The 22,034-nt window shown below is 47.9% G+C and overlaps 1 protein-coding gene across 1 annotated transcript in view; it reads left to right on the plus strand.

Annotated features, from left to right (window-relative positions):
- The window catches only part of LOC122374539, a 93,706-nt gene extending 72,799 nt beyond the window's left edge, over window positions 1-20,907 (plus strand). The window contains exons 4-5 of the mRNA XM_043353350.1: window positions 2,228-2,322; window positions 20,776-20,907. Coding sequence (XP_043209285.1) covers window positions 2,228-2,322; window positions 20,776-20,907 — 227 coding nt within the window. The remainder of the gene's footprint in view (window positions 1-2,227; window positions 2,323-20,775) is intronic.
- Window positions 20,908-22,034: the final 1,127 nt, after the last annotated feature.

A 22,034-nucleotide genomic window follows, 5' to 3' on the forward strand; every position in this document is an offset into this window, starting at 1 on the left:
TTATTGCCGAATATGGCCAGGCTGAGAGCCCTGGGCTGCAAACGAAATAACCTATTTCCGAAAGTTATACTCAGACGTACCTATGAACATTATCCTCATGACTGAGTCTTTTCAACTCCTCATATGATCAGGCCCATTAGAGTGCTCTTACTTAGCTACGCACATATTTGTGCATCCTTTATCCTCCTAGCTTATCACCGATGAATGGCGGAAGCGTCACATCTCCTTCCCATCGGTAGCACCATTTCGTCGTCGTTTTCCGTGCGCTGCACCGTTTTCCCGTCCCATCCGCCTCGTAACGCGCACCCGGTGATGTGTGGCTAATCCATACTTCTTCCCAGTCAGCCGAACGGATCGAGACGCCCATCTCGCTCCCTAATTTATCGTCCAGACGCCAACTAATCAAATCCTGGGATAATAGCGCGGTGATGCGAACGGCCCGGATGACAAGAAGGCTTTTTGTGGGGTGCGCGAAGCCTGGCGCCTCTGCAACAAAGTTTCTAGGATGTGTCAGAGTAACGTTTGCGAGCTTGATGAAAATATTTAGCCAGGTGTCCTTTGTACCTTATCCATGATCCTCGGTATTTATTTTTATCCATGATTACGTATTTTTACATGAAAGAAATCGTGGTCAACGATACGCTGTGTGCTTACTCATTCACTATGCGCATATGAATTGCTCCCCATAAACATAATTGCTGCCGCCTGCTGCCAGTTTCTTTGTTTCAACCCCGCCTCTGTGTCTGATCTGGCTCCGTCTCTCTGTATATTTCTAATCCCCTCCCCATCTACCTTCCCGCGTCGCGATCCCCCCTCTCCATCCCTCCGAGATGCATATGAATTCCCGTTTATCTATCGTTTCTGCGCGCTGCACGGTCGGCGCAGAGCCGCTGAACCGTTGAGCCGGAACCCAGACACGATGGCTCTCCGAGCATGCATATTGCATAGAAGTGGTCGGCGATTAGGGGTCGGATGCCGACGGCCCGCGGCTGAATGCAAATGGAACAGGAAACAGCGGCGGCGGAGGTCGAGGCAGGTCGGCGAGCCGCGGGAGAGCAGCGGTGGAGCTGGAGTCAGATGTGAGGAGAGGCGGGGAGAATCTAGGGTTGAATGGAAAGGGATGATCAAAGGTGGAGTTGAAAGGCAGGGATGGTTTTGGCGGAGTCTGTGGAGTGAGCATACAGGAGGGAATAGTCATTTTGAGATGTGCATTTAGATGCTCACATATGTTCCTATGGTCTCTTTGTTTCACCGGATGTGAGGCTTTATCAAAAATGTGCATACCGTAAGGTGGGGCTATTTGAGACAGTGGGGCTATTTGAGACAGTTTTTAAAATGCCTATAAAATAAAAACCGTTTGAAATTTATGATTGATTTTTGCTCAGACGATTTACTGCTCGGTTCCATACCTCCCTGAACAAAAATATCACAAATAAATCAAACGATCTTCATTTTATAGCGATTTTAAATACTGTTTCAAATAGCCCCACTGTCTCAAATAGCCCCACTTTACGGTACTGCATAATACCAGGCCAACAGTTTTTTTTCAAGAGACTCAGGACAAAGCTCGGTCAGTCAGCTCATCAAACCCTTCCAACCACAAACGCCACCAAGCTTCTTAGTCTTACAGGTCCCTAAGCTCTCGCAGTTTTATTAAATTTACCAAACCTTCTCATTCCCTCAGGTCATCAACCTCTTTCAGTCCGTATCTAACCCCTCGGCACGATTCCTCCCTCCAGCCCGTCTCAGCAGCCCTCTAACCGCACGTCAGCAGCAGCCAGCTTCAGGGCCCGACGACAGCCTTTCGGCGAAATATCAAATATTTCCGCGCCATTAGTCGGTTCGTTACTCGGTCTGGGCCGTCTCAGCGTGGAGCGTCAAATTAAACCGGCTGCCGGTGGCTGAGGAAATGTCATCCGGGGAGGGGGAGGGTGGATTATCCCCATCCACCCGCCCCAGGAGGGGGTTGGCTAGTTAGTGGGAGCTTATGATGTGGAGGAGTATCGCCGTGATGCAATTGTGAGACCTGTTTAGGCTAACTTCATTATTGCATGATTTCATCTTTCATGCTTTCGTCGTGTTTATATTGCGTGGCAAGTGTCGTATAAGTCAACCAACGAGCCATGGGCATCAGTATGCCTATATCTATGTACATATAAATCCATGAAGGAGCTTATCCTAGATCTTTCATTACTTTGTTTGACCTTGTTTTTATTTTCCGTTGCAGAGCCGGTGTTCAACTGTCAAGTGCGCGCTATCCGTGATTATCACAACACATCTGATCTGCTGGCCCTCACCTTCCGACAGGGTGACGTCATCAAGGTGGGTGGAGCCTGTGGGTTTGACGTCATAGGTCGTCTGACCGCGGCGGCGCGGCCCTGCAGCCGGTTCGCGTTGGCGCACTAAGGCCCTACTATGCATTTCAGACCCCATGAGACCCTGTTTTTTGGCGATAATTTATTTAATATTTGTCCAATTTGCTTCAAATTTTCACAATGCACATTTCAGCTCAAGCGCCAATTTTCGCTAATATGGTCTTTTCACAAAATATCAATTGTTAGGTCACTTGTCGTTGCCTCGTAATGTTAAAATCAGCTCCGTAAATCCGTCAGTGGAGTAGAGGCTATCCGTACGTAGGCGTGACGTCACAGGCACGTGACCATTAAGCTCCGCCCTCCCGGCGGACGGAGCGGTGACCTTGGCCGGTCAGTCGGATGCGTGGAGCCGACGGGGCAGTAGCCGCCGCACCCAAGGCCGTATGCCGGACCGGGGCGGGTCGCATTGGACGTGGCTGCCTTGCAGTTGCCGTTGCAGTAATAACGATACAGTAGAAATTAGCGCTCGTAGTTAGCGCACTAGCCTTCGTTATTGCATTTATCGCAAATTAACCTACACCATGTCAATCAATAAAGATATACCTACTTTAATGATAAGTTCAGGGCTAGTGACTTGATTTTTGCTTGATTGAACGTCATTTAAAAAAATCGTGGATGTCAAGTGACTATGAACTGATGCAAGACATCGGTCAGCCTACGTCAAATTCGCAAGACATGGTAAACACCGTAGCATTTAAGAAGTGTGGTTGCAATATGAAAGATATTATGCTTATGCGTATGCTTGAGATGGATTCATGTGATTGCGGTGCAACATAAACACCTTCAGAACTAACCCATTTTGATTTTATAATTGGCTAGATTGAGATCACCGGAGTCCGGACTGACTTGACCCCAGGCTTTCGTGTTGAACTGCAAATAATTAAAACACCTGTAAGTAACCTTAACCTACTGCCTCACTATTGGAGAGCTTGAAAAGTGACTTTAGTTTCACAAAAAGACGCGATTTCTTTACTAGCCAATGCGCCTGTTTCCCTTATTTTGATGTCGCATTTCTACCATGCGCAGTAAATCGCACATCACATTTCTGCTCCCTTCTCAACGTTTCACGAGTTACGAACACAGCTCATGGAGCGATGTCTAAGGCAATCGGAAGTGCTCGCGACTCAGTCATCATCCTACTCTGTTATTTTCTGCATAGGTATAACAGCGTCTTCAGAAACAACGATTGACGCAGCCAACCATATCAATATTTTCGAGTGGTGCAGAGGCTTCGCATGCTGTCATAGGTGACAGAATAGTGGCACGACCTGACCATTAAATAGGCGCCAGAATGTGCATTCATTCTAATATTCAGTTAGTGCATGAGTCATCACTCAGCTCTCTATTTAACCCTATTCCTGGCGGGGGGGGGGGGGGCTTTAAGGCCCCCTTCAGGTTTTTCTTGTGCCATTGCCAAACGCCGCAAGACTGAAAGCTCATACTCGGTGACTTTTTCTAAACATTCATTGCGCACATTTTGACAAAAAAAGTTGCCGGGTCAGGTCAGGTCAGGTCACCAGAGGCGGTTTGGTGACCCCACCTCAGAAAAGTTTGCAATCACGCCAGAGCTAGAGTTTTTGACCGATCAATTTTTTTCTCTTCAGGCTTTAGTTAGGGTACCAGTATGTGCAATTTGTATATCTCAGAATTTTCATATATGTGACCTGAGGTCAGGCCAGACTCGTGACCTTTACATTGCAAGCCTATGGGAAAATATTGAAACGCCTCCTGCTTCGTGTAAACGAGTCAAAACCACCCAATTCTTTCAGTATTATGAAAGATTCTCTCATCGGTGATGATCCTGGTGCCGCTAATTGACAGGGGCACCGGCAAAGGTCATCTGAGGGCATGTGACGTCATAAATCGTTTTTCTGTCAATAAATCACGACATGATGGTGCTAAAGACTTGTAAGTGGTACCAAACTGCTCGCCTGGCCAAGGCGCGTCGTTTGGTATGCAGCATGATCATACCCCACAACCTCATTGATGAATGACCTGACCTTGACCTCAGGTCAAATTTCAAATTGACCTGTGAAGGTCATCACATACCTATTTCGCATCGCCTCGGCGAGAGCAACAAAAAATGTATTGGTTTTATGTCTCTATGTTTCTTAGTTAAAAATTTATATAGGTAACTAGTTCCAAAACATTTTATCGTTGATGACCTCTGTTGACCTCAATATTGACCTGACCTGAAAATGTTTTATGTAAAAGTTGTAGATCTTAAAACAACCTATCAAACGCCGTTTGCTGTTTGTCGCTGCGATGCGTAGTTTTTGAGATCTGAAGGGGGGCCGAATCGCCCCCCCCCCGCCAGTTTCTTGTCCCGGCGGAGCCCGCCAGGAATAGGGTTAAAGTTGGTTCTGGGGAGGTTAATATCCTCATTATGAGTATTCTTCATATTCTGAGCTGGATCGGTGTTGATATACTAAGCAGGGAGAAGCGGTTACCAACCCCCCCCCCCCCCCCCCCAGATGAAGAGCAAGCTTTCGCTCAGACACTTCCTGTCGATTCCATGTATGTTTCCAGTGCGCGGCCCCCGTGCGACCTCTCCGCGGTGCTGCCGCCGACTGAGCCGGAATAGACCCAGCGCGGTCACGGCCAGTGGGCGGAGTTTGGTTGGGCCCGGCGCAACGTGATTGGCCAGCGCTCCCATCCAATCCGCTGCGGTAGCGAACGAGCCTCTATCCGGGTGCAAAATCTAGTTAGCATTACGAGCCTATGACAAGTGCTCTAAATATTGACATTTTGTTAAGAGACCATATTGATGAAAATCGGCGCTTGAGCTGAAATGTCTGATGTCAAAATTTCAAGCCGATTAGACAAAAACTGAAGAAATTATCGCCGAAAAACAGGGTCTCATGGGGTCTGAAATGCATAGTAGTGCCACTTGATTTCAAGTCTCACTAGGCGATTTCGGTTCGCGCTGAGCCACTAGCCGATTGGTGTAAAATGCCGCTCAGTGTCACTACCTTCAAGTGTCACTTGGCCACCTAGTCTTACTAGCTTCCTAGTGCGCCATCTCGAATTGATCCCTGGTTTGGGGTTGCATGGTGTAATGGCTGGTGTTATGTAACTGCTGCCTGGTGGTGGTGTGAGCAGTGAGGTGTCATGTCTGTGATGCTCTAGCATGCCACAATGCCACATGAAATGGCTTTGCCATCCATTAGCGTTATTTGAATGAATTCGTGTAAAAGGAAGACATGGTAAATAACTGATCTTAAAAATTATACTTCTTATAGATCATTTCTCTCAAACCGTTTCTTAGCACACACCTAACCAGGTCACTCACACAGTATAGCACACATACCTTGTGACTTGCTTCTGTCCTCTAACCCCCACCGTCAGCTGTTGTAATTTCCGTCCGGTGCTCCTGTGACGCTGCTCATATAACCCCAGATGGGAGAAGTGCTCCGACCAGGGTGATTGGGAACGGTCAGACAATAGGCCAGTCAATGGGTTCATCGAAGTGCCGGTACGGGGGGGGGGCGGGGACCGTCGGCCATTGGACCTCCTCTCGAGGAGGGGGGAGGGACTGCTGCTCCCGTCGAACATCCGGTCCATCATGTTCGAACCGCGGCTCAGTTGAGTCCAGGCTCAAGGAACCGTGTAATTCCAACATGCGGGTTGCTTTTCCATGCGGTTTACATTTATTTAACATTTATTACATATTTTGGAATTCATTTCAGGTAGAAATATGATAATAAAAAAGTTTTAATTATCTCAAATTCACAGCACGTAACAATTGTACTTAAGCATGCATTTTGATGTTTTATCCTTGTTTTGCATTTTAAAACAACTTCTCCCTAAAGTTATATAAAAAACATGCGTTGATGGATGCATCATAAGCTGTAGAATAGTGTTTACTACACGTTCCTTTACCATTCCAGCCGAATATGTCAACAATTTAGCGCCAAAGCTCTGTTCGGTAAGCCTCCGCTAGCGCTTTAGTTGATTTTGTGTTCAGCTTTATGTGGTGACAGGAAGATTGATGATGATTCGGCCTAAATCGCGCTGCAAACGGACGCAGTCGTCGATGGCCCGTTTTGAACACGTCGCGATTAATAGAGCGTGCAGAGGGTGTAGACAGATTGACCGTTTTAGAATGTGTTGTTCCGGTGGCCTAATTCACCGATTTAGTTTATTATATAGTTTTAGAATAACCTAGTCGTCGGAGGCGCAATCTGGCGTTTGCCGACTGTAGTATATGCACATTGCTGTGAAACAAGTTGTCAAAGCCCGCTCAACCGGCTTTATTTTTTCATCAACAAATAAATAACACAATCATAACGAACAGATCAATTCATTTATTTATGAAGCTGTTTTAATTTGTGGACGTCCACAGCTTTCAGTAATGGCGCTCGAGGTAATTGCGTATATTTGTGTTTGTAATTGCACTTGGCGGTCCTGCTTGCGATATGATAGATATAATGGCTCATAATTAGGTCAGTGCGCTATGAATGACGTCGTCTATAGTGCAGAAAGTATCGCACCGCCTTTCCCGATGCGTTTCAAAGGGGCTGTGGCGTGGAGCAATATGTCACACTACGATAGCAATTGGTGATGTGGGGGAGTGACCATATGCCACCGAATCTAGTGAATGCGTTTAGTCGGAATACAAACGAAGGTCGAAACGGTGGGGAGGGAGAGGGTCCATTTCGATTTGAACGCAATATTTATGAGGCGGTCTTGTCACACAAGCCCAGTCTTTAAAGTAATGGTTATGACTTTATCAGCATAAGGGCAACTTATTAGAAAATGATGCCAATGTGATTTAGCATGGGCAACCACAAATGATCATTTGTAGCAGGCATAGTATTAACCTCATTTTTATGACTTTTATTCACTTTCCCTAGCAATCATTGCTCGCTTTTTTCCCTGATGCCTTGTGACCATCCCGCTATTTACACGTTTGGATTCCTTTTCAACAAGTTTTCTTTGCGGCATGCTTTGCGAAAACCTTCTCAGAACTTTCTCTAATGTAAAACATACGCGTAAATCACTCGTTTCTTTATTGCCGCCTTCATTTCTGTATATCGCGACTCTCATAAACTGTCTCGTAAGCGCGACGTGGCGCCAGTCGTATTTCTTTGCCCACCGTCTCAGATAGTCGAAATTTAGCTGTGAGGGCCCGATTGGTGGCTGCGTATTTTTCAGATAGTCGGCCCTTTCTCCCAGCATGGGGACACATTTCCACGGATTGTACTTACGCGGCGGTTAAATATGATCCATGGAGGTGTTTGGTGGTGCAATATCGCCTTGCGTGTGACATTTTTCATAATCAGTGCGTATATGGTAAACGATGATTTACGTCAACCTGTGTTGTATTTAATTTCAAACAATACCTGGTGATTGCTTTGCCTTTTTATAGGCATTTGCTGTTCATTTCATTTTTACTAATATTCTCTCCAATATTTTTTAATGCAAAATATATCGTCACCAACTTTTTCTTGTAATAGCATCAATTACTTATATTTTATAATTGAACCTAACTGCCATGCTAATGCACGGTCAAAGTATTTACTATGCGTCCCTCCATTACATAGTCGTATTAGATCTCTCCACCAACCCCACCACCAAAGTGACGAACCACCGGCCCTAGACTACCTGACACCCTGCTCCCCTCTATCCCCGGGGTATCTCCCCTCTCCCTGTGGATTCTCCGCGCCCAGGGGAGGGCAGCAGCCACTCCTGGGTGGTTCGTCTCACATTAGCTCCCCCGCACTGTCCCCGAGCTATGGGACAGAACGGGATACGGCCTGGCCACTGCGGCATGAGGGAGCCCCTTCTGGTAATTGTTTACCAACGATGTGGTGACCGATGGGCTTGTCCTGCATGGATAAGGATCGTCCATGCTTCTGAAATATGCATTAAAATATTACACCGATGCATACTGCATATACATGAGGAAGATAGTGAGATGCAAAATGCAATGCAATGCAACTAGCACGTTTAGTAGCATGGGCGTAGTTAAGTTTGCCACTTCACTTTGGGCTTAAATGCATAAAAATCAATTGACTCATGGCATGTCTTAATCAAATATATGTGATTTCAACAAAACATCAGATAGCCGTCGTTGTCGCAGAGTCTGTAAAAGGAGTGTCGTTTCCCCGTCCATCGCTAGCCGTCTTCGAGGCGATGTAGCGTGCGTCCGCCATGACCATTGTGAGCAACGAATGGTGCGTTTCCCTCTCTGACTCATCGTGGGGGCGCTGGAAGGGATGCTGGGGGGGGGGGGGGCTGGGGGACACTGAGATGTGGTCGCATATATCTCTCGACGTGCTTCTCAGCGGGACAGAGAAACTAGCATTGGGCAGACAGGGGGAGTAGTCAGGGAAGCGAATTGATGAGTTTTGATCCCCTCTCTAAATGTCTGAAATACGTTGCTTTATTGCTTTTGAAGTTAATGATGTTGGTTGGTTTGCCAGGGATGTAGCCTCATCCCCTATCATTATCAGTTCGACCCAATATCGCCATTAGGATTTTCGCTTCCCCATAAACGAGTCCTGAGCCGGCCCGTGGCTGCCCACGATAAAGCACTGAGGCACCATGTCCAAATCAGCTGACGCCTACATAATGCGAGATCTCCGCACCTGGGAAGAGCCCCACACAAGGACGGCGACTCGGGTGGACTCTAAAAATAGAAGCTTATCATGCAGACCTGGTGAGCCAGAGACTAGCAAGCTCCCTCGTGAAAGCGCTAGGTAGGATAGCGTGCTTTCTGCATGCTAAGAGGGAAAGATAAAGCTGAGTGAGGGTGGAAAAATGATTACATTTATATTGGGATCAGGAACGAAATTCGGTTTTCGAATTTATAGGATAGCGTTCTCAATAACACTTAGCATGAGTGACGGGCCAAATTTGATCTCGTTAGAAATGTCAAGCCTTTCAGTTTGTCAATAAACAAAAATCAAACTGCCAGCAAGATGTGTTGCGAAGTTTCTTCCCTCCATTTAATGTGTTCTTTGCTACACGTATTTCTGTGAAATCAACGGGAATCTTGGGATATGGATATGAAGAAAGAATGATGTTATGTCGATTGGCGTATGGTATTCAAGTTGATGTTTGTCAAAAGAAAACGTTGTTAACTTACTCCTAATGTGTTCATCATATTTACCTTTCTGCAGCTTTCTTATTGTGTTTCCTAGGTATCCAGAACAGTGATTAATTGATAAACCAATGGTTTTTAGGTACCTATCCCTCCTCTGCCATGGTACGTACATGTCAATCAATAGGTCATCTTAAATCCATCGAATCCCTCCAGCGTCCTCTCACCTCAGCGGCTCTCAGCTCCGTGCCACCATCCTCCATACCAGCCCAGGTCGGTGTGAAGCGTGCTCTACCGCCGAGGAGGGTTGAGAGGCGTCGAGAGGCTGCCAGCACAATGGGCCAGACCTCTCCTACCGGCCAGGAGACGAAGAAAATCAATCACGCTGGAGAGCGAGGTAGGCACGCTGCCAGGAAAGTCTCCCAGCTGAGTCGAGATGGACCGGGTTTTATGTGGCTGCCACCGCCTTTCCCAGGATCTTTTGGTGGCGTTTAGACTTGTGAAAGCGCTCTCTGGCTCTAAAGGATTTTGGCGGTGAGGGAGGACCTGAATTCAGGCAAATATCATGGCAGAATGAGCACTAGGTGGGTGCTACTGAAAGACTTGTAGCTGCACAGAAATGACGCTGCGATACGTGTTTGACTTCAGGTGTTCACGAGGAATGAAGATTGATGACTTCAGTTATCGAAATAATAATATTATTTTTGCTGCTGCCAGTTCGGTACCTTGCGAGACAGATTACTGCTTTCAAGTGTCCGGGACAGAAATGGAGTTGTTACTATTTCAAGCCCTGGCTTTTGCTCGCCATCGCTAGCAAATGCAATTTGTACAGTGCACTTGACGTGGCAGATGATGACCTTTATGAGCGCACTCAGCCAGTCATTCACCGCCTTTCTCTTGCGGCAATAATGTTCAACTAAAAAATATTGCTCATTCTTTGTATCTTGATTCATCGAATGAAATTACACTCAATTCATCATCTTCTGTTTGGCTACAAGTTCATCATCTTCTGTTTGGCTACATGCTTTGTTATTGACAGACCCGCGGCTCACAATGGCTGGAATTCCCCCTTCTGCGATCCCTCTGAACTCCAAATCCTCGTTCAAGCTCTCAGGGCAGCCCGTGTTTCGGACCAAAGCCTGTCTTTGTGGCCGAGCTTATCTGGGGACCTGTCGAGCTTGCGGCAACGAAACAAAAACAACTTTTGGGCGAAGCCTCAGCGTGAAAAAGAAGCATTAGATCTAACTGATAGCAGCGTAAAAGAGGCGGACCATCAACTGATAAGGCACGTCACCCTTCCATTCGTCTTTCCACACAATAGCTGCGGCCGGAGGGCCTATCTCTCTCCATACTGGTCTGTATAGGCTGTGCCGCAGACAGCCGAGTGCGGCGGCACAGTCTACCCAGACAGGCAGTTTCGCGGCGCTTGGCTCGGGCTGAAGTGGACGGCGGCTTGGATAATATGATAGTCGCTTCTCGCCAGTTTTGCCAGCATAATTGATCGCATCGGATTTTTTTCATTTTCTTAGTTTTTTTTTCTATAAGCGTCTTTATCTCAACGGGCCATTTTGTGGACTGTTTTTCATCAAAAGCAGAATCGGAAATGGATATTTCTAAGCCGTCGTCTCATTTCGTGCCATTACTCAAACGTCTCCTAACTCAATTGCCCCTGTCATTGGTCATGAGTCATGACAGCCTCTCTAGCACTGCCTTACCGGGCCTCTGACCTATGACCAGTGCCGTGCGGTGTGGCTGGGTGTGGTCACCCCCCCCGTCCCCCTCTGACCCAGGGGGCGGGACATGTCGTGCGTTCATTACGCCAGCCGCCGCCAGTCGGGAATTGCCACCCACTCGGGAGCGGCCGATGGCAGACTCGCATGCACACCACAGCCAGCACGGCGCCGTGGTGTTGGGTCATGGGGAGGGGGGGGGCAAGGGAGGGAATGGACATTGGGTAGGAGAAAAAAGTGAACAATATAAAAGACAGTGACCCACCATTAAATAACTTGGCTATCATTTGACCAAACATGTCAACATATTTTTCATTGATTACTTCACGGTCGATATTCTTTTTGAAATATGAGGATCCGTGTAATTGTCATAGTTCAGACAATTTTCGGTTTGAAAAATATATTCATTTCTGGTAAATGCGGATCTTTTACTTGCAACGTTTTACAATCGCACAAATGACCACTCAGGGAGAAAGTAAGGACATACCACACCACCCAACCCGAACTTGTTCCATGTCACTATATACAGGGTGGACCAAAAAGGATGGAAACATTTTGAACTCGCATAAAACATGCATTATTGCATGCATGTGACTGGAAATGGTACCAAACGAGAGTACATTTCGTGGAAATTCATAACGGCATCACTCTCATTTGCTTTCTCTCGTTTTCAGTCTCTCTCACATCAAATGTTCGAAGAGACCAGCTTCGCGAGACAGGCACAGAGCGGCCGGTATGGTGGCTGACGCGATAGCCCGACGACACATGTTCGCTGGTATGGATCACACAGTCTTGGTGATCGCTCTCTTCGGGTCACAGAGACCTTCTTTGTAGACCTGGCCCTTGAGATGAGATGATAAAGAAGTCACTGCACAGCAGCAAGGCCACCGAAATGGTGTGCCCTCAGCGGAAAAGGAATCGTGGGTCCACTTTGGTTCGAGGAAGGGAGCGGCGACACCATGACCGTCAATCAACAGCGCATGCTACAGGCGGCGCTGAGGAAGTTCTGAGAGCGAGTCCAAACGAAGCATGGCAGCCTCAATAGACCTTATGTGGTTCCAGCAAGACGGTGCGCCTCGCCTCCTCACATCGCAAAAACAACGCTCAAGTGCATCGAAAACCACTTCGGTGACCGGCTGATATCCCGCGGTGCCAGTCGGAACTGTCCTACCTGCTCATCCGACCTGACCCCTATGGATGTTTTACTGTGGGGTCATCTCAAGGGCCAGGTCTACAAGGAAGGTCCAGAAAGCCTCTGAACTGAAGAGAGCGATCAGCAAGGCTGTGTGAGCCATAAAAGCGGGCTATCCTGTCAGCAGCCAAGCTGGTCGCTCTGTACCTGCCTCGCGAAGGTGGTCACTTCGAACATCTGCTGTGAGAGACTGAAAACGAGAGAAAGCATATGAGAGTGATGCCATTATGAATTTCCACGAAATGTGCTCTTGTTTGGTATCATCCCCAGTCACATGCATGCAATGATACGTGTTTTATACGAGTTTAAAATGTTTCCATCCTTTTTGGTCCACCCTGTAGACAGCGTTCCGTTTGGTCTGACGGAGCTGTGATCAGCCTGTCCGGGTGGCGGCGGTGCAGAACGGCCCTGAGATGGCGTCTGCTCGGCCCGATAGTGTTCCCAACGACCCGCCCGTCTCACAACTCACTCTGAATGGGGCGGGTTCCCGGCGGCGACTCAGGAAAGAGTCGGTGAGAGTCCGTCGCCCGCCGCTCACTGTTTGCCGTGTGGCAAGCATCGTCCACCGTCCAGCGTCCACTGGTCGCCGTTTATCGCCTATCGTCTTTCATCCGTGGTCTGTCCACCGTCCATCGTACGTCGTCTGTCTTCTATCTTCCCATGTCCACCGTCTACCACCCATCTTCTACCGCTTCCCGTCCAACGTCCAACGCCAATCGTTCAACGTCCATCGTTCATTGTCCTTAAATTTCCACCGCATATCGTCCACCGTCCACCGCTAGACACCCATCGACCACCTTCCTCGATCCACCGTCCACATCCCACCATCCACCGTCCACCGCCCACCGTCCACTGTCCACCGCCCACCATCCGCCGCGAGTTACCGTGCCCGCCAGTGACGAAAGCGCCGTCAACTTTTCCAATTTCGCTCCACATCTCCGACACTGCCCCGGGCACGGACTGATCGTCTACCCCCGGCACCGCCCGATCGTCCCGTTTAAGCACGCCTTGTGATTAGTGCGACATTATTCTTGATTAGTGTCATGCGAAGTGACTTCGGCTCTAGCTTTGAGAGCGTGCATGGATGAGAAAGGAGTCGTTAGGCGTCAATTTAGGGTGCTGGGAAGGACTTGGTTTCCGACATAATAGGTCATTAGGTGCAGCTGCTCGAGAGCTCTGGGAAAAGCTAGCTCAGCTGGAGAGCTGTTCATAAAGCCATGGCACCTCGCCAGATGTCTAGCTCAATGACTTTTAAGCCTAGATCCCAATGTGTGCTGGATTATCTTAGATGTATGTACTTTGACATCAGTATGTGATGTAAATTAAATGATGCACGACCAATTGAAGCGAATTTGATGACTCATTTGCGCGATGTGCTTTCGGTGTAATGGCTTTTGCGTATTGTAAAAATAATAATGACGAAAAATCAGTTCGACTGTGATCAGCGGGATAATTTTATGTCTAAATTGTAAGAAGCATATGGATCACGATTGATTCAACTTTAATCATGTTCACCGACTGCTCAAACTCATCCTCCGGTTTTCCAGAACCCGGCTCTCTCCGAACCCGTCATTTGAGCCGATCCCCGGTCCCACCCGTGGCCTCATGCATCCTCATCGCCCTAGAGCTGACTCCGTGAAACCGGCGATCAGCCTACCTTTGATGTGACTGGTTTGATTTGGGTGTGTCATCAGCCGGCCGGCAGGGATCATTTCCGGTTAGACGGTAACACCGGGTCAGTCTGTACTTACCTGTTGGGCTGAGCTGGCTGGTTCTCCTGTGGGACTCTGTTGGGTAATGTGAGCTGGGTGAAACAGCTTTGTTCTTGCCATAGGGAACAGAGATGTTATGTATATGGCATGGAGTTCTTACGCCTTTTTATAAGCGATACTTTAACTAAAGTGCCGTCTTTAGTCTTCACTTTTCCCTTTTGTAGATTGCACGTCGGTAGATCTACGTTAAAAATGTTACAGATGTCACCACTATCCGTGATTTCTCCAAGTTTAGCTGTTTGATGTGGCGTGTCAATCTGCAATGTGCAGTAACATCTGCTACAGTGGTACAACTATCATCCGGCTCAACGTCCGAATGGCGGCCCAACTTTGGACAAATCATGCCTGCTGCGGCAGCAAGTTTCCGATTTTCAAGCTGATGAGTTGATGACTTATTCATCGACAACTGGCCATTCGGTCGGATTTAAAATGTAGCCCGGAGCCTTTATCTCTGAGTAGGTTGGGCTATGCCCAAACTAAGGCACTGTTTCAAGTTTCAACGACCGGATGTTCGAATGATTTTCCAGAAAGTTGAACATTTGCTTGCCTACGTGTTCTTTCACATGCAAATGAGTTTGAAGTAGACGCTTGATTATCAGCCTTTTTATTTAGTTATCACTAATTCATTTTGTGATTATTCTGTTGAGTATTTATGCATATAGTTCTTGGTGTCGGAAAAGACATACATACCTACCCACACTCCAAAGGCTACTAGTACCTATGCGCAACATTTTTCATTGATGTAAAATACCTATCTCGTCACTCCAAAATTGTGTAATACGTCTAACGAAATATTTAGTGAGCCAGCTCTCAACTGTTTGTTGGAACCAACGACTGCCCTATTTCAATTATCCGCATACCATGCCCCACCCTTGACCTACAACTCAGCGATGTCCTGTTGATTCCCAGAAGCAGGGCCTGTTTCCCCTCATTGATTGGCCAATAGCCATGTCTGTTATGCATTATTCCCCGAGCGACTGCACATACATTAATGCCGCTGGCTTCCTCCACTGGACATGTTCCAGAAGCAGAATGAGCTCTGGAAACGCTCTGACTCTGGCTAACTGACTGTGGGTCACGCGGAAGATTGTATAATGGTCAACTCCCATCGCAGCTAGAATGGAAAGTGTGTTTGTAACTGCCTGTGAGTGCTACTGCGACCGTGTAGCTGAGTTTTTGTGTGGATGTGAGTGTGAAGGCGAGTGTTATCACTGTGACTGTGGACTGTGCCTGTGAGTTTCTGTGGGTACTGGCTATGACTGTGACTATGCTTCCGGCTGCTTTCCAATGCTGACTTAAACTGTGGTATCGTGTGGCTGAGGCTGAGACTGGTATTAGCCTGAGGGGTGTTCACGGGCACCGCACACTGCTGCGTGCGGTGTGTGCGGTACGTCCAGCAGGCGTGGGGGTAGGGGATGGGTAGGCGGCTCTGACGTCACGGCTGCGTGCGGTGGACGGTCCGCTGTGGCCAGCCCCGACCGGCCACAGCGGTCGCTGTGTGCGGTGACGGAAGGCTGACGTAGGGACGCAGTGGGCGGAGCTTCGAGGCTGTGTGCGGTCCGACCGCACACAGGGCCCGTGAACAGCCCTCTGGTCTGACCCAGGGGGTAAGGTCAGGGGTGAACGCGAGTTCATGGTGAGGATATTGATGTCAGGAAAATGGAGCCCGGCTTTGGTCAATATTGCGGAAATGAAACATAAAAGCCACGGTCAAGGTCGGTCCGCGCCTTATTGAAAACCGTGTTCAAAGCGGGTGGACTCGAAAGCATGTTGAAATCGCAGGCACTGAGACATGATTTGAGATGGACGTCGGTGAGCGTTTGTTGAATTTACCGACACTATTATGACACTATAGGCTCTAACAGCACTAGGACACTGCCGGTCAGCAATCAACCGCCGACAACAGATTGGATATGACGTCACATGGCAATCCGGCGTCAGCGGCTGCATTGGATATGACGTCACACCCAATCAGTCGTCCATTGCTGATTGCTCTTCCCGGCACCAATTGGGCTTTGGGAGAGGAGCCATGGCGCCTTAGGGACCGAAGGGTTTCATCCAATCACCCCTGCCGGTGACAATGTGGGTCTCTCCCTCTCTCTCTCTCTTTCTCTCTCTCTCTCTCTCTCTCTCTCTCTCTCTCTCTCTCTCTCTCTCTCTCTCTCTCTCTCTCTCTCTCTCTCTCTCTCTCTCTCTCTCTCCTGTTCTCTCCCTCCCTCCCTCTCCCTCTCTCTCTCTCTTCCTCCCTCTCTCTCCCGTTCTCTCTCACTCTCTTCTCTCTCTCTCTCTCTCTCTCTCTCTCTCTCTCTCTCTCTCTCTCTCTCTCTCTCTCTCTCTCTCTCACCTCTGTCATGAGGTCGTATATCAGATTACGATGTCATTTATTAACCTCGAACGCAAACCAGCGTTATCCTTTTCAGAGTGACACGACCTTTTTAAAGTGACATTTATGGAAGTGGCTGTTTGAGTGCATGTCATGTAGCGATTAAAATTTAATTCTAATTCTCAGGGGTTTCTGTGATTTATTACACCTTATTTCTAAGTAACAAATGCAATCTTGTTTAGTGAAAAAAATTCATTTATTTATTCCCACTAATGGCAAAATGAATTGTCAATGAACAACCAATAAAAACTATTTGGTGGTTGAGCAATAGCTCAATGGTTCATAAGCTCTTGTTTCAGCACCATACAACCAAGTCGAACAATTGCTCTCCTCACATTGCTCTACAAGGTCGAAGTTCAACACGAACCGCCCAACACCTAGCCCCTCCCGTCCCCTTCAGTACAGTCCCGACTTGCGATCTCGGTACAGTCTGTCTTAAAAGTACCGCGCAAAGTGACGGTGGATCCATCAAGCCTGACGGAGAAAGGGCCTGCTTTAATTTGAAAGTCACCGACCAACTGACCTAGGGAATGGACGAGGATGTCAATTGCTTCGGTGATCCAAATTTAGCAGGCCCTTCCTCAGTCAGGCTCGATGGATCCACCGTCACTTTGCGCGGTACTTTTAAGACAGACTGTACAGTCTGTCTTAAAAGTACCGCGCAAAGTAACAGTGGATCCATCAAGCCTGACCGAGGAAGGACTGCTGGATTTGAGTCACCGAAACAATGGATATCCTCGTCCATTCCCCAGGTCAATTGATTCGGTGACTTTCAAACTAACACAGGCCCTTCCTCGGTCAGGGTTGATGGATCCACCGTCACTTTGAGCGGTACTTTTAAGACAGACTGTACATGCGATCTCGGTTCATGCGATCTCGGTTTTTGCGACCTCAGCTCTCGCGTGCCTGCGGCTACGCCTCAGGCACTGCGACCTTGGACGACCGCTGAACGCCGAACGTTGGCCCGTCCTTGTGAGCGACCCTGTCCGGGTCAAAGGGTGCGAGGGAGGGGAGGGGGGGCGGACGCCCGAGGTGCTAACTTTAACATAAGAGCAGAGGCGGTGCCAGCGATGGAATTGGGTGAGGCTGATGGAGCTATGGTGGGTTTCAGTCTTCTGAAAAATTGAATGGAAATGAAAACTACATGGATCTCAATTCTTCGTCTAGGTGAATGCTGAAGTTTCATGTGATCATTCAAACATTGCTGGGAAATCCCCATGGGACTTTGCGAAAACCCAAAGGCCAGACGGGTGCTGTCTAGACATACAAATTTGATTAGAACCGAAGTTTGAGAAGGTCGCTTGAGACAGGTAAAGATCACAAACCGGACTCTTATTTGCTTATGAAGTTGGGCGCACATCGACTTCTGAGGCAGCTTTGCCCCCGGGACTTGAAGTTATACACGGCAAAGTTGTGTCCGCCGTTCAAAGTTGGGGTCGTCTCATAAGCCCGAAGTTCTCTCACCGGTGAACTTTGTGTAATAATGGCTGTTTGCTCTGTGTCGAAGCAGTTTTTCTCTCTTGCACATAGCCTTTGAAGGGTCATGGGCCCGCATGACCTTTCATAACGTGAACGTCTGAGTTCATGTGATTTTTTTTGCAAATATTACGCACCATTCCACTCTTCTTCATACATTTCCAATCCGTTGTGCTGATTGAGCAGCTTCAAAGACCATTACACATTTATATAGCATTTCTGTCCCTCTCAAAAACAAAATTTACCATCCCCACTCAGTCTCTGCTACCTCCGCCGCTGCCCTTCCGGCGGTTCACCTGAGTTCAGCCGAACCATACCTACCGGCACGGACGAACCCGACCTGAACCAGAGCTACCTGACCCGTGGACTCTCGTATTTACCACCTCAGCAGACCGCCTGAGGCCATGCCCTGGGGCGGTGGTGCCTGAGGCGCGGTTGACAGTACCGTACGAGCGGCCCCGGAGTTAGGAGGCTTAAAAACGCCGGGGGTGGGTAGGAAGTTAGTTTTTTGTGATATTCTATAGGAACGGGAGCTCAGGTGATGTGGATGTAGGAGTATTGCGGTGATTCCTCAGCATTGCCGTGAATAGATCACTGAACAGTCTTCCAGTGGATTTGTGATCGGATTTGAGCGTGGTGAAGTGTTACTAACACGTCTGAGCTGAACGAGTTCTGGGAAGTATTGGACGTGTCAATAGAAACTGCGCGGCAAAATATGGAGGCCAGAGTCGTAAGTAACTTCCTATTTAGGCTATAATCTTCGACTGTTTGCTTCTGGCATTCATGTTAAATGTCCAGAACGAAATTCTTATTTGAATACATCATTCTCATGCACAATGTGTTTCAATGCATTCATTATCTTCCATATCTCACCTTCCTTTGTTTACCTATTTTAGCATTCAATCGTAGTTCTTAGACCCCTAGAATAATTTTAACTACACTCGACCAGTAGCCGGGTTTTCCAAGGGCATCCCAGATCGGTGCCAGACAATCACAGATTACATCATTCTAATGAGACTTCAGTGGACCACCACAAGCAAGCACACAAATCGCTAATTTGCTTCTCAAACAAGCTGTTTCGGTTCCGCCCCAACAAGACACAGTCTGCCGTTTACAATGCGCTTAGCGGCGGAGCGTTGGTTCTTCTCACGAAGCAGATAAGCTAACATGCTGAAATTATTGAGCTAGCCAAAAAAGAAGAACAAAACATATTGTGGTATGACAGTTTGACGTTTGTGAAAAGCGATAATGTGAACACATATATATTGCACATATATATGTGCAATATATATGTGTTCACATTATCGCTTTTCACAAAGAACAAAACAGTTAACAGGCTGTAAATGTGACGATAAACTATTTGTTTGATAAGCTGGCTGTTTTTTTAGCAATAGTGCTAAATTGTAGCGCATGTGATAGCATATTCTTGGATTTTCTTGACTGCGTCTCTAGTCTACAACATTATTAATTTCATTTCACCACTTGACGCTGCTCATTATTTCTGGGTCACCATGTGATACTCGGCTTAGCTGGTCGTTCATCACTTTCGGCGCCAAAGCAATGACTCCTATCAGTTCTGCTGACGTATGGCGCCTGCTGGGTACACAGCTCTTCTATTGAGACGATAGCCAGCACCCCAAGTTTTCAGAAACAACTAATGAGCCATTATAAGGCCCCCAGTGGATCGATGAAGCTACAGACCCGTCCCTTAGGCTTACACCCAGACAGTAACAGCTGCACACAAACTGCAGACACTCGAAACAAACGACCAGGGGCTAGTCTGAACAAGGCGCTCCACCTGGAAGGAAATAAATGCCTGCGCATTGTTTTATAAGAGCTAAATACAGGGTAAAGGTCCAATTATTGTTCATTTGTTGTACTCGAAAGTTGACAGGATTATTACTGATGCGGTAAGCGATCATAACAAAGAAACGTTCCCTCCTTTCAATGCCAACGTAAAATTAAGAGCTAATTAGTTGACCAATATTTGGTGAGTTTATTTTGCGGAGAAAGGTGCATTCAATACCTGGCGAAACGTCCCAAATACGTTGAGAAGTCGCACTGTCATGGCCTTCTCCCTATCTCTTCGGCCTTGTTTGTTATGCATCCTTGGGACGTCCTTTCGGCACCTCACACATCTCGCAGTCGTCAGCTGATTGATAGTGACGTCAGTTTTGGTCTGACCCCACTCAGATATACCGATCATACAGCCATGTTCGGATATTGCTACACGTGTCGGGCTGTGTCCGCTTTTTGCCGTAAAATCGCCGACCGTGTACCGCGCTGGTGCATCTCTGACATCAATGCCCCGAGGGTAGCCCGTGCGCTCTGTCGGCTCACCAGTAAAGAGGCGTCAGATCGCCCGAGGGCGTGGTGGTTGTTGCTAACCTCTTGATGTGTGTCTGGGATGGTCAGCTGTTGAAGGGGCCCAGTTCAGTGGCCGGTGATGCCCTCTCGAGAAGCCATCTGTGCGTTTGTGATTGTGAGTGTGAGCACTGCTCAGTCCACCTTGTCAGTTCGGCGTCCGTGAAGTGCACGGTGAGGGTGGCCGTGACAGTTAGGCAGTGTTATGTGTGATAGGTATGTGTTTTCCTAGCAATAGCTTGTGCAATTTGGTGTATGTACCTACTTCTGTGTTCACTGTTGATCGATATTTTCCTCAATTGGCTTTGTTTTTCAACGAATCACTGTGTTCACATACTATCATCACGACCGAAACCAATACACCCTTCCTCCAAATTGCCACTGATTGCCCTGTGATACCGCCCGATATGACTATTTTCCTGTTGTTCCCGTCAGGTTTTGGAGCAGAGTCCCACCGGCCGTTGGCGGGGTGTTATCATACAGAGTAGCAGCTACTCCACATCGCCCAGAGCTGGATACTTCCCCTCGAGCGCCGTCGTTCTTCTAGAGAGACCAGGTCAGTCCTGAGAGGGGAAGGTCAATGGAGTGTCGGGTTACCTGAAACCTGGTGAAGGTCCATTTGCAATGATATTGGGCATTGGGGGCATGTGACGGGTGTTATGTATCATGTATAGTTCACATGTGACTTCTGCAGTCAACGTTTGACTCCGTGGTCAGAGCTCGGCTACGGACAGCTTACTTGTCCACATTACAGGGGTCTAAAATCAGCCCGCCGGCCGCGTGACCGAAGTAAGAGGGATAATTTTGGTGGTTCAATAAGACCATGAAACCATTGGGTGTTCTTACATTAGCTAAGCGGATATCGGTGATGGCTTTCAAAACATCTGTTGGTAATGCAAGAGAATCAATCATTTTGCTATTTTGCTCGAGGGCTGTTTCCATTTGGAGCCGTATTTAGCTTATGCTCCCGGACAGGTATGAGGAAAACTCATCCCGATCAAATGATTTGAACATAGGGCATCAAACTACTTCAGCAACACAGCTGCAAATATATTCACTCCATATACCACACAGTGACGTGATAGAAATGGTCTCAACTCCCAGCTAAATCACCATCTCTGCAACAAATTACACAATTGCTGCTCCAATACCGGAGCCTCCCTTCTTCTGAAGCTTCATACTGTGCTCGCTAGATGGCAAGGGCATGCAGCGGGCGATGCTTTGACGGAATATGGAGCCCTTGCCTTCTGCTCATTGCAACTCGGCACTGTTCATTAGGTACCACCGGCACCCCAGTCGGTGCACTGCGAGCCGCTACTTGGTGTAATGTTAATAGTTGCACAAGTGCAAAGCGGCTACATGAAACGGCTACAAGCGGTATATGACACGCGATGAAAGATTGCAGGACATCACTCGGGGAAATAAGGCATTAGGGAGTGTCGAGTCCGGTTTCCCGGAGAGCAAGAGAAGAGCACGATTATGGGACATACCTACACTCAGCGTCAGAGGACACATTTAGATAACGAGTAGCACTGCGGGTGATTTTCAATTCAGGGTCAGTGTTGCGCTTTGTGTCCCTATGCAAATGTCGTTCTCTTTGAGCTCGTGTTGACCCGGATCTATGAACTCCTGCTAGCTCCTGACTCAGCAATGACGTCACCGATGACCCATCCTCCTTTCTCTGTCCACTTCTC

Source organism: Amphibalanus amphitrite, unplaced genomic scaffold (genome assembly GCF_019059575.1).
Source record: "Amphibalanus amphitrite isolate SeventyFive unplaced genomic scaffold, NRLGWU_Aamphi_draft 000039F_arrow, whole genome shotgun sequence".
Lineage (NCBI taxonomy): Eukaryota > Metazoa > Arthropoda > Thecostraca > Balanomorpha > Balanidae > Amphibalanus > Amphibalanus amphitrite.